We start from the raw sequence: 18,276 nt of genomic DNA, 5'->3' as shown, positions 1-18,276 counted from the left end.
TAAGGACTGGCATGCCTACTGTTTTGTGATTCTTGAGATGTTTGTTAGCAAAATAACGCTGTAGAGCTAGTTTTCTAGTGTATTTGTTTAAGTCTACAAAAAGTTCGAACAATTGGTGTGAGTTAGAAGGACAGAAACTGAGGCCTTTTCCTAAAATTCTGATTTCATCATTAGACAGTGGTCTATCTGAAAGGTTAAATATGCCTTTACTTAGTTGTTGTAACTTCTTTTCCTTGGTGGCAACTCCCCTTCCCCTATGTCCCCGTTTGTGTGTGTTCTTTTGTTTCTTCCCGGTTGTTGGTAAGGGGTATTTTGGCCTTCTCTTCTCCAGAGAGGAGCTAGTGGTATGCGTTCTTCTAAAAAAGCAACTGAATTATGTGGATTGGGTGAATCTTGAAAAGATGTATTCTCTCTATTCTGATTAGTTTGAACAGTCTGAATACCAGAAGGACCTGGTAATTCCTCTCTATTTGTTTTCTGGAAGTGTTGATTGTTCTGATTATGATAATGTGAATTGAAAGATGGTTTAGGAGTGTGTCTTGGTGGTGGGTCTTTATTGTAAAAATGAGAAGTATGTTGATCTTTATGATTAATATTTATATGTGGCCTATATTGGTCTTGAGGGTTGGATTGATGTCTGTATTCTTGTTCAATGAAGGGGGAGAATCTATTCTGAGTGGGAATATGGAATCTTTCAAAATCTCTATTTTCTCCATGTGTGAGAAACTGCCCCCACATAATAATAAAAAATATAACAATATATGGCCCAATGAACAAAGGGCTCTACGTAACCTTTCAAATGACAATACTATCATAATCCGCCAAGCCGATAAAGGCGGCGGCTTAGTAATACAAAATTACGAAGATTATATATGTGAGGCTAGAAGGATTCTGTTAGATAAGGACTATTACAAACAACTTTCAATAGATCCTACAGATACATACACTAAAGAACTTAAAAAACTAATTACCTATGGCCAGGAACATGGTATTCTAACACAAAAAGAGAGAAAATTTCTCACACCCATTAATCCTAATATCCCATATTATTACCACTTACCAAAGATTCATAAACAAATTCATAATCCTCCTGGCCGACCGATCATTGCAGGTATGAATAGCCTCACCGATAACCTTTCACTATACATTGACTATTACCTCCAAAGATACGTTATTCAGCTTAGATCCTATATAAAAGACACTACCGATTTACTACAGAAATTATCTGACATTAAAAAAGAACAACATCTTATTTGGGTATCTTGTGATGTTAGTTCTCTCTATTCTAATATCACACACGACATAGGCTTAGACTCTGTAGACAGTTATCTCAGTGAAGATCCATATATGTCTAACATCCAGAAGAATTATTTGCTCAAACTTATACATTTCATATTAACTCATAATTATTTTAAATTTCTAGATGATTTCTTCCTTCAGACCAAGGGAACGGCCATGGGGACCAGATTTGCTCCCAGTTTTGCAAATTTATTTATGGGCACTTTTGAAACCAAGTACATCTATGATGCAAAATGGGAGCAAAATCTGGTCTTCTATGGCCGTTATATAGACGATCTATTGTTTGTCTGGAGGGGTTCTTCCGCAACACTCACCTCCTTTCAAAATTATCTCAATGACAATAATATGGGGATCCAATTTACGTGGAACATCAAAACAGATGAAATAGATTTTTTAGACGTAACCCTAAGGTGGGGAGAGGATAATGGCATTCAGTCATGTACCTTTTTCAAACAGGTAGACAGTAATAATTTTTTGGATTACTTTAGCAACCATCACACTAGTTGGAAGACCAATATTCCATACAGTCAGTTTAGGAGGATTCGGCGTAATTGTACAGATATAAATATTTATGACACACAAAGCATACTTCTAAAAAATAAATTCAAGGAAAAACACTATCCAGAAGAACTAATAGAATTAGGCTTTCAAAAAGCACGTTCTCTAAATAGAGGAGATTTGTTAAAATCAAAAACTCCAAAAAAACCCGTAAATGAGGACTCACATTTTGTATCTTCATTTATCACTAGATATAATAATAATTATAAAGAGATTAAAAAGATTTTGTTTAAACACTGGCCATTACTCAAACGAGACCCCATTTTCAAAATAATATTACAAGATAAACCCAGATGTACATTTAAAAGAGCACCTACTATTAAGGAAAAACTGGCACCTAGTAAGGTCGTTATGTGCAGACGTAAGTTAAAAACTCCTTACAAGAGCACTCATAACTCTATTATGTCAAACATAGGAACTTATAGATGCAATAAAAAGAGATGCAATATGTGCAAGTATATAACAAATGGTCTTAAAAATATTATATCCAATAGTACTGGAGAATCCTTTGCAATTACTCAAAGAATAACATGCAACTCCAACTATGTAGTGTATTGTATAACATGCTTGTGTGGCCTACAATATATAGGTCGCACCTGTAGAAAAATCAGACAAAGATGGTCAGAACATTTGAGATGTATACTGAAGGGGTCTGATAAATATAGTACCTCTAGGCATCACTCCTCCATACATGGCACAAATAATTGTGTCATGAATATCACCCCATTGGAAATCATTCCGGCCCTTAGTTCCCAAAACAGAATGACTAAATTACGCCAGAGGGAAACCTTTTGGATTTACCAATTTCAAACCCTACATCCAGAGGGCCTCAATGAAGTAATAGATTCTGCTGCTTTTTAATACATCTCTAATACATATAATACCACTTCATATCACACGTTGTCTATATACATATTGCAACAATATGTTTATTATCTTATAATATGATACTTTCATATTATTATTTTATTATATGATACCTTCATATTACATCCATCACTCGCACATTTTTTTATTTTTTTAGTTATGAATGTACTCTTCATAATGAATCTATTCTAGATTTCACACTTAATAGTATTTCACTCATTGTTTATATCACACATATATATACACACACTAGGTAAAATTGGCCCCATTTTCTCACTACGACGTAACATATTAGCATCCATTATCACTAGGACATAGATGCATATACATATATATATATAAGATATGCGGTTCTTACACTCATGTAATATACACATTCAGACACGTAGGTAGTTTGTGCACGTTATAGTTAGAGTTCTTTTAGTGCATCTCTTTCATTCATGGAGGCATCAGCCACCCACGGCCCTATCACACTTCTTTTCACAGTAGTTGCACGTACACGTCATGCTCACACATAGCAACATTAACAACAGACACTGTGCCTATGTGAGTCATCGTACGCATCTAACATAATCCCCACGCCTTTTTGACACACACCCTTAGCTCCAATCAAATGGAGCAACACACCACATGATTGTTTTGGATACAGCACTTCTATTGGTCTAGCGCGACACACCTTAGTCTTACGAAGCTATAGGATTGGACATTTATTATAACATTCCTATTCGTTGAATTATACACACCCTTACTCTGTTAAGAAACATAAGACTATACCTTTTTACAGCGTATCATTTATATGTAGGTGCTATTTACAAATACAATTAAGGAATAACAACGGATATAAAAAAAGCGCATGTCGCAATAATACACTTTACATATACAGCATCATGAATATTCATAACCATTTATAACACTGTGCTTAAACATCTAAGACAACTCATAGAGCTTAGATCTCAGTACTTCTATATATGTCTTTTCTAGTCTATGTGTGTCGAGAGGGATTAGTAGGTTCTATGTATTGGACATTAGTTTTACACATTGTATTGTATCACTGGTATTATCTGTAACATCCGGTTAGAACATCTAGGGAGTGAATTCAAGTAGCACCTGTTCTAATAAGCTACAGCTGATCCCATTAAGCCTACACAGGGGTATATATGTAAGAGACTCCAGTATATTCAATATCATTTGCCTGAGGAAAAAGCGTGGTTAGCGCTTAGAAACGCGTTGCAATTTTACTACAGATGTTATTGTAGATCTGTGTATTTTTTTAATTAAACTTTTTTATCGATACTGGAGTTCTCTGTTTTTTCATCAACCTGATATATTTGAAGTTCACCTCTCATCACGACAGTGTTTTTGGGCGGATTTGTGCACTAGGACACCATAATATTCCTAGTATGCTTCATTTGCACTATAGGGTGCAATACTTTCTGTGAGTATCCATTCGCAAGCTGCAACAGATATTCATCACTGGTTCCACATTGATTTGCACTAGGGGTCGCCCTCTTGTTTTCTCTCTTAATTTCCAGATCACAGATATCCTTTCTGCGTTTGGGAGGAGCAGCCCTCAGCAAAGTGCACAGTTAGCTGGGACACTGTGAAGTTCCCAGATCGTTCACCTAGGCATTATCTCTGCCTTCACACATTGTGAGTATGCTTACTTTTGCATTATTCCTTTTATAAAAATTGGCTACACTAGGAGGCGCCCTTTTTTCTGCTCTGTTCCTTAGAAATGAGGATTTTTCTGACAGAGGCCAGAAAAACAAAACTTCTGAACTCTTGTCAAATACTTCATTCTGTTCCTCTTCCTTCCATAGCGCAGTGCATGGAAGTAATAGGTTTGATGGTAGCGGCAATGGACATAGTTCCTTTTGCGCGCATTCATCTAAGACCATTACAACTGTGCATGCTCAGTCAGTGGAATGGGGACTATACAGACTTGTCTCCGACGATACAAGTAAATCAGAGGACCAGAGATTCACTCCGTTGGTGGCTGTCCCTGGACAACCTGTCACAGGGGATGAGCTTCCGCAGACCAGAGTGGGTCATTGTCACGACCGACGCCAGTCTGGTGGGCTGGGGCGCGGTCTGGGGACCCCTGAAAGCTCAGGGTCTTTGGTCTCGGGAAGAATCTCTTCTACCGATAAATATTCTGGAACTGAGAGCGATATTCAATGCTCTCAAGGCTTGGCCTCAGCTAGCAAAGGCCAAGTTCATACGGTTTCAATCAGACAACATGACAACTGTTGCGTACATCAACCATCAGGGGGGAACAAGGAGTTCCCTGGCGATGGAAGAAGTGACCAAAATCATTCAATGGGCGGAGACTCACTCCTGCCACTTGTCTGCAATCCACATCCCAGGAGTGGAAAATTGGGAAGCGGATTTTCTGAGTCGTCAGACATTTCATCCGGGGGAGTGGGAACTCCATCCGGAAATCTTTGCCCAAATTACTCAACTGTGGGGCATTCCAGACATGGATCTGATGGCCTCTCGTCAGAACTTCAAGGTTCCTTGCTACGGGTCCAGATCCAGGGATCCCAAGGCGACTCTAGTAGATGCACTAGTAGCACCTTGGACCTTCAAACTAGCTTATGTATTCCCGCCGTTTCCCCTCATCCCCAGGCTGGTAGCCAGGATCAATCAGGAGAGGGCATCGGTGATCTTGATAGCTCCTGCGTGGCCACGCAGGACTTGGTATGCAGACCTGGTGAATATGTCATCGGCTCCACCATGGAAGCTACCTTTGAGACGAGACCTTCTTGTTCAAGGTCCGTTCGAACATCCGAATCTGGTCTCACTCCAACTGACTGCTTGGAGATTGAACGCTTGATCTTATCAAAGCGAGGATTCTCAGATTCTGTCATTGATACTCTTGTTCAGGCCAGAAAGCCTGTAACTAGAAAAATTTACCACAAAATATGGAAAAAATATATCTGTTGGTGTGAATCTAAAGGATTCCCTTGGGACAAGGTAAAAATTCCTAAGATTCTATCCTTTCTTCAAGAAGGTTTGGAGAAAGGATTATCTGCAAGTTCCTTGAAGGGACAGATTTCTGCCTTGTCTGTGTTACTTCACAAAAAGCTGGCAGCTGTGCCAGATGTTCAAGCCTTTGTTCAGGCTCTGGTTAGAATCAAGCCTGTTTACAAACCTTTGATTCCTCCTTGGAGTCTCAATTTAGTTCTTTCAGTTCTTCAGGGGGTTCCGTTTGAACCCTTACATTCCGTTGATATTAAGTTATTATCTTGCAATTTCTTCTGCTAGAAGAGTTTCAGAATTATCTGCTCTGCAGTGTTCTCCTCCTTATCTGGTGTTCCATGCAGATAAGGTGGTTTTACGTACTAAACCTGGTTTTCTTCCGAAAGTTGTTTCTAACAAAAACATTAACCAGGAGATAGTCGTGCCTTCTTTGTGTCCGAATCCAGTTTCAAAGAAGGAACGTTTGTTGCACAATTTGGATGTTGTTCGTGCTCTAAAATTCTATTTAGATGCTACAAAGGATTTTAGACAAACATCTTCCTTGTTTGTTGTTTATTCTGGTAAAAGGAGAGGTCAAAAAGCAACTTCTACCTCTCTCTCTTTTTGGATTAAAAGCATCATCAGATTGGCTTACGAGACTGCCGGACGGCAGCCTCCTGACAGAATCACAGCTCATTCCACTAGGGCTGTGGCTTCCACATGGGCCTTCAAGAACGAGGCTTCTGTTGATCAGATATGTAAGGCAGCGACTGGGTCTTCACTGCACACTTTTACTAAATTTTACAAGTTTGATACTTTTGCTTCTTCTGAGGCTATTTTTGGGAGAAAGGTTTTGCAAGCCGTGGTGCCTTCCATCTAGGTGACCTGATTTGCTCCCTCCCTTCATCCGTGTCCTAAAGCTTTGGTATTGGTTCCCACAAGTAAGGATGACGCCGTGGACCGGACACACCTATGTTGGAGAAAACAGAATTTATGTTTACCTGATAAATTACTTTCTCCAACGGTGTGTCCGGTCCACGGCCCGCCCTGGTTTTTTAATCAGGTCTGATAATTTATTTTCTTTAACTACAGTCACCACGGTATCATATGGTTTCTCCTATGCAAATATTCCTCCTTTACGTCGGTCGAATGACTGGGGAAGGCGGAGCCTAGGAGGGATCATGTGACCAGCTTTGCTGGGCTCTTTGCCATTTCCTGTTGGGGAGGAGAATATCCCACAAGTAAGGATGACGCCGTGGACCGGACACACCGTTGGAGAAAGTAATTTATCAGGTAAACATAAATTCTGTTTTTTCTAAATTCTACAAATTTGATACTTTTGCTTCTTCGGAGGCTATTTTTGGGAGAAAGGTCTTACAGGCAGTGGTGCCTTCCGTTTAAGCGCCTGCCTTGTCCCTCCCTTCATCCGTGTCCTATAGCTTTGGTATTGGTATCCCACAAGTAATGGATGAAACCGTGGACTGGATACACCTTACAAGAGAAAACAAAATTTATGCTTACCTGATAAATTTATTTCTCTTGTGGTGTATCCAGTCCACGGCCCGCCCTGTAATTTTAAGGCAGGTGTTTTTTAATTTTTAAACTACAGTCACCACTGCACCCTATAGTTTCTCCTTTCTCTTGCTTGTCTTCGGTCTAATGACTGGGAGGTGGCAGTTAGGGGAGGAGCTATATAGACAGCTCTGCTGTGGGTGATCCTCTTGCAGTTTCCTGTTGGGAAGGAGAATATCCCACAAGTAATGGATGAATCCGTGGACTGGATACACCACAAGAGAAATAAATTTATCAGATAAGCATAAATTTTTTTGTCCATTCTCAATCAGGGGGAAAAAATTTGATTAAAGATTTTCTGACTTGTAATACAGATTATGCAATATATCTCCTTAAATGCCCATGTGGGTTAATTTATTTAGGTGAGACGACCCGCAGGGTCCGTGACAGGATCGCTGAACATAAATCAAATATTAGGAGAAAAAAATTGAAGTCCCCAGTAGCTGTTCATTTTTTAGAGGCCCAACATGGAGTTAGTCAACTTAGGTTTCAAGTCTTAGAGCACATTGCCCCTAGTAGGCGAGGTGGCGATAGAGAACAGCATCTTAAACAGAGGGAGGCATTCTGGATTTTTACGTTAAGTTCATTATCACCATTAGGTATGAATAAGGATTATGATTTATCTGTTTTTTTGTAAAATATGCCTTGTTTTAATAATAATATCTAAGATTGGTTCTCTAATCTCTTTCCTGAATATTTAGTGTTATATATAGAAATATTATGTTCCCCTATCTAATCACAATTTGTGGTGATGAAAAGAATTAAGAAAAAAGAAACAAAGAAATAAGAAGAAATTTAAATTAATATACTTAAGTATGTTTTCCTCTTTATAAATTGTCTTTATTGTGTTCTGCCTCCAAATCATTGTATAATATTTCACCTCTTGTCTTTTGGTATAGGTGAAAAAGTTTTTTGAAGTATAAAATAGTATAACTGGAGTTTTGCTAATTATGGTGTTCAAAGAGTTAAATGTTGTGGTGATGGGTGTGTCCTAATGGGTATTTAAGGAGGATGTGGAAATGATGTAATTATGGCATGATGAATGACATGTAGTCCGAAACGTCGCTATCTTGTTTGTGCTCTGAGCTATGAAATTTTGAAGAAATTCCCATTGGAGTGCTGCTATTCTTTTCACTTTTGTTTTTTTGCTTCAGAGGTCAGACCTTCTGGACGCAGAGTCTTTTCTTCTATCAAAAGCTAGATTCTCTGAGGCTGACTGCATGGAAATTGAACGCATGGTTTGTCTCGGAGAGGACTCTCTGACACGGTTTTTGATACTTGATTCAGGCCAGAAAGCCTTCTTCCAGGCATATTTATCATAGGGCATGGAGAGCCTATCTGTTTTGGTATTCGGACCAGGGTTTCCCCTGGCTCAGGATGAGGTCTCTGTATATTCTCCGTTTACTCAGGTGGTTTTAAAGAGCAGCCGGTAGGTCATAGAGTTTCTGCATTGTCTGCCTTTCAATGTGACCCTCATCTGATTTTTCATGCGGTCTAGGATGCTCTGCAGACAAATATGTTGTTCCATCTCTTTGTCTTAATCCTTCTAGGGGGAGGTGGTTACATCATTTGGACGTGGTTAGAGCTTTTAAAGTTCTACCTTAATTCTACCAAGTAAGTTTGTCAATCATCTTCCTTATTGTCCTGCATTCTGGTAAGTGCATGCGTCAGAGAGCCACTGTTGTTACCCTTTCCTTTTGGCTCAGAAGTTGGATTTTCATGGCATCTGTAGAAGCGGGTAAGCAGCCTTCTTTTTGAATTAGGGCACATCTACTGTGCAGTGTCTTCTTCTTGTGCCTTCAGTTGAACAGACTTATATAGCTACTACTTAGTCTTCTTTGCATATGAGGTTTTGCCTCAACAGAGGCATCTTTTGGAACAAAGGTTCTTCAAGCCGTGGTGCCCAGTACTGAGGACTGCCTTCCCTACTTTCCCTCCCTATTCATTAGTGTCCTTCTCAGCTTGGGTATTAGTTTCCTATAGGTAATGAATTAATTTGTGGACTCTCACTGCAATTAGAAAGACAACATAATTTATGCTTACCTGATAAATTATTTTCTTTTTTGGACATAAGTCCATGAACCCACCCTGAAATTCTGTAGTGGCAGCAGTCTTTTGGCATCTTTGTTTGTATGACTTTGGATCATAGGGAGTGGCAGGAATTTAAAGCTCTGGGGTGTTGAGGTGTCTCTTGCCTCCACCTAGTGGTCAGGAGCAGAAAATCCCCACACTTGATGACTCGTGGACTTTCACCACCATGGAAGAAATTAATTTATTAGGTAATCTTAAATTTTGTTTTAATTTGGTTTTTCATCTTTTTTCTATAGAGTCAATGTGGACTTCCGTAAACAAACTGTAGATCCGGTACATTTGTCCCAGGCAATCCTAGAGCAATCCGAAACCGTCAAAGCCCTTATTTTATCCATCAATGTCACAGAGGTATGAATACAATTTGATTTTAAATCTATCTTTCTAAATATACATATACAAAACAAAGAAATGGAGTACACTCTCAAACCTGACTGGGTTCACATTCCATGACCCTCCGTAACTCACAGCCCTGGGTGTCTCACTGGCATGCACAGCTTACAATGACTCAGGCAGTTATCCCCAGACAAGCCTGGGTGCAAAGCCCATAGGGACAATTAAAAAGAAAATTATTAACAGAGCACATAGAAAGTCTGTCACTTTTTTTGCAAGCACACGGCTAGATTAAAAGGAAAATGGAAGAGTTGGTAATAATAGTGTTTTTCAACCAGGCCTCAAGTACTCCCAACATGCCACGTTTTCATAATAGCTGAACTAGAGCATAGGTGAAATATTTAGCTGATGGGTGAAAGCAGATTAGTAACCATGGTTACTGATCAGCTGATTATTTCACCTGTGCTCTAGTTAAGCTATAGTGAAAACCTGACCTGTTGGTGGTAATTGAGGACCGCGATTGAGAAACACTGAGTTACCAAATCACAGTACCTGCACCACGTCAAGGTTTCTTACTCCTTGGATCCCTAACCTACAGCCACACAATGCATTTCTTCATCCAAACACACAGAGATACAAACAAGGGTGACACAGGCCCTTTGTAGTTTCCCTAGACACGTACAAAAGATGGAAATGGACTGGCATCACAGCCCTGTTAGTTAGCTGTCATTTAATTCATCTAAACTTTGTGACACATCTTGGTGCAAAACAAAATTTATTTCATGTAATTGGCAAGAGTCCATGAGCTAGTGACGTATGGGATATACAAATCCTATCAGGAGGGGCAAAGTTTCCCAAACCTCAAAATGCCTACAAATACACCCCTCACCACACCCACCCTATGAAGGTGGTGAAGTAAGTTTGTGCTTGATTTTTATGATTTCTTCTATGATAAGCGCTTCTAAGCATCCTGAAGCCCAATTCCTCTCAAAATACAGTGTTTGTCAGAGGGATGTGAACAGAGTATCGCCTGTAGATTTTTTTATGGTTTCCCTCGCTGGAAATCTTTTCAAGGGTTCTCCGTTATCGGTCGTAGGGATTCATCTCCTACCTCCCTTTTCAGATCGACGATATACTCTTATAAGTAGGTATCATTATTTAAGACACTCTCAGCTCTGGTTTGGTGCTTTATGTATTAATATAAAGTTTTAAATATATGTATTTTACTTCCCTTTGCAGTCTGGCAGTTTCATTATGGGAATCATGTTTTAGGAAGTTTCTTACCTGGGGTATAGTCTTTTTTCCAGTTTGACTTGTTTTTTCTTTTGAAAAGGCTGATTGGAACAGCCAATAGAATGCCAGCTCAATCCTATTGTCTGATTGGATGAGCCAATAGGATTGAACTTCAATCCTATTAGCTGATTGCATAGAACAATAGAACAAGCTATTATGCTATTGTTCGTTCCCAGGTTGAGCGCTTCTCTCTTTTTATTTATGCAAATTATGACATTTGGGGAAGTCTCCCTAAGTGTGATGCGGGAATCCAGACGTGGACCCGTTGCTCAGTGTGCCTAGAGGGATATGGCTGCACCTCACTGACGAGGCCCACAATAGGCCAAAACGTACGTCTGGGGTTTTGCCGTTTCTCTCGTTCAGAGAGGGATTGCCTGGTATTTCGGGGCTGGACTGCACTGTTAAGTCAGGATCAGACTGATATGCTACAGGAAAGTTCTTCTCTGTGAAAGGCACATATTGAGCAAAAAGAGGCTGCTTCTAGGGTGGTAACTAGCCATAGAACAAGCTATTATGCTATTGTTCGTTCCCAGGTTGAGCGCTTTTCTCTTTTTATTTATGCAAATTATGACATTTGGGGAAGTCTCCCTAAGTGTGATGCGGGAATCCAGACGTGGACCCGTTGCTCAGTGTGCCTAGAGGGATATGGCTGCACCTCACTGACGAGGCCCACAATAGGCCGAAACGTACGTCTGGGGTTTTGCCGTTTCTCTCGTTCAGAGAGGGATTGCCAATAGAATGCGAGCTCAATCTGATTGGCTGATTGAATCAGCCAATCGGATTGAACTTGATTCTGATTGGCTGATTCCATCAGCCAATCAGAATATTCCTACCTTAATTCCGATTGGCTGATAGAATCCTATCAGACAATCGGAATTCGACGGACGCCATCTTGGATGACGTCATTTAAAGGAACAGTCATTCGGCTAGTAGGCGTCGGGAGAAGAGGATGTTCCGCGTCGGATGGAAGATGATGGCTCCCGAAGAAAGAAGATTGAAGATGCCGTTGATAGAAGACTTCATCCGGATCATGGACCTCTTCAGCTCCCGCTTGGATGAAGACTTCAGCCGGATCATGGACCTCTTCAGCTCCCGCTTGGATGATGCCTTCATCAGATTTTTTTACAGGCAAAAGAGCTGAACTTCTTGGGGCCTTCCCCCGCAAAGGGCCCTGTTCAGGGCTGGTAAGGTAAAAGAGCTTTGAACTTTAGTAATTTAGAATAGGGTAGGGCATTTTTTTTAGTCTTTGTTATTTTATTAGGGGGCTTAGAGTAGGTGTAATTAGTTTAAAATTGTAATATTTTTCTAATGTTTTTTGTACTTTAGTTAGTTTATTTAATTGTATTTATTTGTAGGAATTGTATTTAATTTATTTATTGATAGTGTAGTGTTAGGTTTAATTGTAGATAATTATAGGTATTTTATTTAATTTATTTATTGATAGTGTAGTGTTTAATTGTAACTTAGGTTAGGATTTATTTTACAGGTAAATTTGTAATTATTTTAACTATTTTAGCTATTAAATAGTTCTTAACTATTTAATAGCTATTGTACCTGGTTAAAATAAATACAAAGTTACCTGTAAAATAAATATTAATCCTAAAATAGCTATAATATAATTATAATTTATATTGTAGCTATATTAGGATTTATTTTACAGGTAAGTATTTAGCTTTAAATAGGAATAATTTATTTAATAAGAGTTAATTAATTTCGTTAGATTAAAATTATATTTAACTTAGGGGGGTGTTAGGGTTAGACTTAGCTTTAGGGGTTAATACATTTATTAGAATAGCGGTGAGCTCCAGTCGGCAGATTAGGGGTTAATAATTGAAGTTAGGTGTCGGCGATGTTAGGGAGGGCAGATTAGGGGTTAATACTATTTATTATAGGGTTAGTGAGGCGGATTAGGGGTTAATAACTTTATAATAATAGCGGTGCGGTCCGGTCGGCAGATTAGGGGTTAATAAGTGTAGGCAGGTGGAGGCGACGTTGTGGGGGGCAGATTAGGGGTTAATAAATATAATATAGGGGTCGGCGGTGTTAGGGGCAGCAGATTAGGGGTACATAGGGATAATGTAAGTAGCGGCGGTTTACGGAGCGGCAGATTAGGGGTTAAAAATAATATGCAGGGGTCAGCGATAGCGGGGGCGGCAGAATAGGGGTTAATAAGTGTAAGGTTAGGGGTGTTTAGACTCGGGGTACATGTTAGAGTGTTAGGTGCAGACGTAGGAAGTGTTTCCCCATAGGAAACAATGGGGCTGCGTTAGGAGCTGAACGTGGCTTTTTTGCAGGTGTTAGGTTTTTTTTTCAGCTCAAACAGCCCCATTGTTTTCTATGGGGGAATCGTGCACGAGCACGTTTTTGAGGCTGGCCGCGTCCGTAAGCAACTCTGGTATCGAGAGTTGAAGTTGCGTTAAATATGCTCTACGCTCCTTTTTTGGAGCCTAACGCAGCCATTCTGTGGACTCTCAATGCCAGAGTTATTTTAAAGGTGCGGCCAGAAAAAAGCCAGCGTTGGATACGCGGGTCCTTACCGACAAAACTCTAAATCTAGCCGTTAGGGTTTATTTTATAGGTAAGTATTTAGTTTTAAATAGGAATTATTTAGGTAATTGTAGTAATTTTATTTAGATTTATTGTAATTATATTTAAGTTAGGGGGGTTAGGGTTTGACTTAGGTTTAGGGGTTAATACATTTAATATAGTGGCGTTGATGTTGTGGGCGTCAGATTAGGGGTTAATAAGTGTAGGTAGGTTGCGGCGACATAGGGGTCGGCAGATTAGGGGTTAATAAATATAATGTAGGGTTCAGCGATGTTGGGGGCAGCAGATTAGGGGTTCATAAGTATAATGTAGGTGGCGGCGGTGTCCGCAGCGGCAGATTAGGGGTTAATAACATAATGCAGGTGGCGGCGATGTCGGGGGCGGCAGATTAGGGGTTAATAAGTGTAAGGTTAGGGGTGTTTAGACTCGGAGTTCATGTTAGGTGTAGATATAAATAGTATTTCCCCATAGGAATCAATGGGGCTGCGTTAGGAGCTAAATGCTGCTTTTTTGCAGGGTTTTTTTAAGCCGGATCTCCCCATTGATTCCTATGGGGAAATCGTGCATAAACACGTTCAGCCAGTTCACCGCTAACGTAAGCAGCGCTGGTATTGAGGTGAGATGTGAAGCTAAATTTTGCTCTTCGCTCACTTTTTTGCGGTTAACGCCGGGTTTCTAAAAACCCGTAATACCAGCGCTGTCTGTAAGTGAGAGGTGAGCTTAAACTGCTCGTTAGCACCGCACCCCTCCTAATGCAAAACTCGTAATCTAGGTTAGGGTTTCTATAATTTTAGCCGATTATGGCTTTATCAATTGATATACCCCAGTAATTCTAACAAAAGGTGTAATCTGCTAGGGTTGTAATATAAAATAAGGGCAGGTGTGATGTTCCTAATAATTTGTCTGTATGGTGAAAACAATTAAAATGTTAGATCCATCATCCATAGCTCCTAAATGGGAAAAAAACTTTGTTTGCAAGTCATGTACTGTATTAAAGTATGAAAAATACATTTGGTAAATATATTAGACACATAAACACTTCAAATGTGAGCAACCAATGTAGACACTGGTATTTTTATTTTTTATTGAGTTCAGTGTTTTTATATTATATGACATTGAGCAAGTTATTGGGGTATGACAAAAATATATAAATAATTCTTTCACAACGTTTTAAAAATGTTCCAAAGCAAGAAGACTGAACTAAAAACCACTGATTTTATTATGTGACCAATGTATAATATAAAGGAGATGTTTTAACCACACTATTCACTAAACACAGACTGCAAGCAAAACCACATTTTCCAAATGCTTATTTTAAACATTCCTACCCTTTCTTAAATCAGATTGATATAACCTCAAAAACAACAAACACATGGTAACATCTCATATAGGTCAACATAACTCTGTTTGATAAGAGGAGCCTTACCTTTCCACAGACACTGTTTATTTGAAGTGTGGGCTGTAAACTGTTATAAATCAAGCCTCCACGGCTTGCAGGAAGTAGCCACTCTGACATTCCCCCTGCACTGGAAAGGCTCAGCAGTACCGGGCGGGTGTATGGAGCAGCCCTCCGCCCACAGCTACTTAACAAAGCAGATGTTATCCCCATGGCTTCCAAAATAGCTGCCGTGTATTGCACAGAAATACATTGCAGCAATCTTTGTTAGCCATAGGATGGGGGTTAAAATGCAAGCAGTGCAGTTACTGTGATCTGATATGCACTGTCTGTAGCAGAGGTGAGGAGAAACTGACTTGCAGTTAAGTTTTTTTTAAGTAATTTAACAGCGCGCAAAGATGACTGCTTCAGCTCTGCTCTGCATCTGTCACCACCTATTCTTTCTGCAGACAGGCCGCATTTTCTGGGAAGACATCGCAGATCGCAGTATATTCTGCCATGGGGGTTCCTTCAACATCTAAAGTACATGATATCCCTGTTGATATGAAAAATTATATTGCTGATGCGATACAGAAGGCTATGTCTGCTATTCCGCCTTCAAATAAACGTAAAATATCTTTTAAAACTTCTCATGCTACTAATGAAATTTGTAATGACCGACAACATACTGATATATCCACCTCTGATGAGGATCTCTGATTAAGAAGATCCTACTTTAGACATTGACACTGATCAATCATCTTATCTTTTTAATATTGAGTATATTCATTCCTTGTTAAAAGTGTTGATAACTTTGGATATTGAGGAGTCTGGTCCTCTTGATAATAAATCCAGGAAAAGGTTTAATTTCTGTCTATAAACCTCCTGTGACTACTCCTGAGGTTTTTCCTTTTCCTGATGCTATTTCTGATGTGATTGCTAAGGAATGGTCTAAGCTTGGTGGTACTTTTGTTCCTTCTTCAAGGTTTAAAAAGTTGTATCCTTTGCCAGTGGCTAAATTAGAGTTTTTGGGGAAAAGTCCCTAAGGTTGATGGGGCTATTTCTACTCTTGCTAAACGTACTACTATTCCTATGGAATATAGTACTTCTTTTAAGGATCCTTTAGATAGGAAAATTGAATCTTATCTAAGGAAAGCTTATTTACATTCTGGCTATATTCTCAGACCTTCCATTTCTATGGCTGATGTTGCGGCTGCTCTGAATGACTGTGACACAATTTCAGTGCCAGAGAAATTGTGTAGGCTGGATAAATACTATGCAGTGCCGGTGAGTACTGATGTTTTTCCAATACCTAAAAGGCTTACAGAAATTATTAGTAAGGAGTGGGATAGACCCGGTGTGCCTTTTTCCCCACCTCCTATATTTAGAAAAATGTTTCCAATAGATGCCACTACACAGGACTTATGGCAGACAGTCCCTAAGGTGGAGGGAGCAGTTTCTATTTTAGCAAAGCGTACCACTATCCCGGTTGAGGACAGTTGTGCTTTTTCAGATCCAATGGATAAAAAATTAGAGGGTTACCTTAAGAAAATGTTTATTCAACGAGGTTTTATTTTACAGCCCCTTGCATGCATTGCGCCTGTCACTGCTGCGGCGGCGTTCTGGTTTGAGGCCCTGGAAGAGGCCATCCATACAGCTCCATTGACTGAAATTATTGACAAGCTTAGAACACTTAAGCTAGCTAACTCATTTGTTTCTGATGCCATTGTTCATTTGACTAAACTAACGGCTAAGAATTCCGGATTCGCCATCCAGGCGCGTAGGGTGCTGTGGCTTAAATCCTGGTCAGCTGATGTGACTTCAAAGTCTAAATTACTCAACATTCCTTTCAAGGGGCAGACCTTATTCGGGCCTGGTTTGAAAGAAATTATTGCTGACATTACTGGAGGTAAGGGTCATACCCTTCCTCAGGACAGGGCAAAATCAAGGGCCAAACAGTCTAATTTTCGTGCCTTTCAAAATTTCAAGGCAGGTGCAGCATCAACTTCCTCTGCTTCAAAACAAAAGGGAACTTTTGCTCAATCCAAGCAGGCCTGGAAACCTAACCAGTCCTGGAACAAGGGCAAGCAGGCCAGAAAGCCTGCTGCTGCCTCCAAGACAGCATGAAGGAACGGCCCCCTATCCGGCAACGGATCTAGTAGGGGGCAGACTCTCTCTCTTCGCCCAGGCGTGGGCAAGAGACGTTCAGGATCCCTGGGCGTTGGAGATCATATCTCAGGGATATCTTCTGGACTTCAAAGCTTCTCCTCCACAAGGGAGATTTCACCTTTCAAGATTATCTGCAAACCAGATAAAGAAAGAGGCATTCCTACGCTGCGTGCAAGACCTCCTTGTAATGGGAGTGATCCATCCAGTTCCGCGGACGGAACAAGGACAGGGGTTTTATTCAAATCTGTTTGTGGTTCCCAAAAAAGAGGGAACCTTCAGACCAATTTTGGATCTAAAGATCTTAAACAAATTCCTCAGAGTTCCATCATTCAAGATGGAAACTATTCGAACCATTTTACCCATGATCCAAGAGGGTCAGTACATGACCACAGTGGACTTAAAGGATGCCTACCTTCACATTCCGATTCACAAGAATCATCATCGGTTCCTGAGGTTTGCGTTTCTAGACAGGCATTACCAATTTGTAGCTCTTCCATTCGGGTTGGCTACAGCCCCAAGAATTTTTACAAAGGTTCTGGGCTCCCTTCTGGCGGTTCTAAGACCGCGAGGCATAGCGGTGGCTCCTTATCTAGACGACATCCTGATACAGGCGTCAAGCTTTCAAATTGCCAAGTCTCATACAGAGATAGTTCTGGCATTTCTGAGGTCGCATGGGTGGAAAGTTAACGAAGAAAAGAGTTCTCTATCTCCTCTCACAAGGGTTTCCTTCCTAGGGACTCTAATAGATTCTATAGAAATGAAAATTTACCTGACGGAGTCCAGGTTATCAAAACTTCTAAATGCTTGCTGTGTTCTTCACTCCATTCCGCGCCCCACGGTGGCTCTGCATGGAAGTAATCGGCTTAATGGTAGCGGCGATGGACATAGTGCCATTTGCGCGCCTGCATCTCAGACCGCTGCAATTATGCATGCTCAGTCAGTGGAATGGGGATTACTCAGATTTGTCCCCTCTACTAAATCTGGATCAGGAAACAAGAGATTCTCTTCTCTGGTGGTTATCTCGGGTCCATCTGTCCAAGGGTATGACCTTTCGCAGACCAGATTGGACCATTGTAACAACAGATGCCAGCCTTCTAGGTTGGGGTGCAGTCTGGAACTCCCTGAAGGCTCAGGGTTCATGGACTCAGGAGGAGAAACTCCTCCCAATAAATATTCTGGAATTAAGAGCAATATTCAATGCTCTTCTAGCTTGG

The 18,276-nt window shown here is 40.3% G+C and overlaps 1 protein-coding gene across 1 annotated transcript in view; it reads left to right on the top strand.

Annotated features, from left to right (window-relative positions):
* TDRD9 (tudor domain containing 9) overlaps window positions 1-18,276 on the top strand; it is a 680,447-nt gene that overhangs the window by 369,277 nt on the left and 292,894 nt on the right. The window contains exon 13 of the mRNA XM_053706205.1: window positions 9,585-9,696. Coding sequence (XP_053562180.1) covers window positions 9,585-9,696 — 112 coding nt within the window. The remainder of the gene's footprint in view (window positions 1-9,584; window positions 9,697-18,276) is intronic.

Source organism: Bombina bombina, chromosome 1 (assembly GCF_027579735.1).
Source record: "Bombina bombina isolate aBomBom1 chromosome 1, aBomBom1.pri, whole genome shotgun sequence".
NCBI classification, from domain to species: Eukaryota; Metazoa; Chordata; class Amphibia; order Anura; family Bombinatoridae; genus Bombina; species Bombina bombina.
This window is presented reverse-complemented; position numbering and strand designations above follow the sequence as displayed.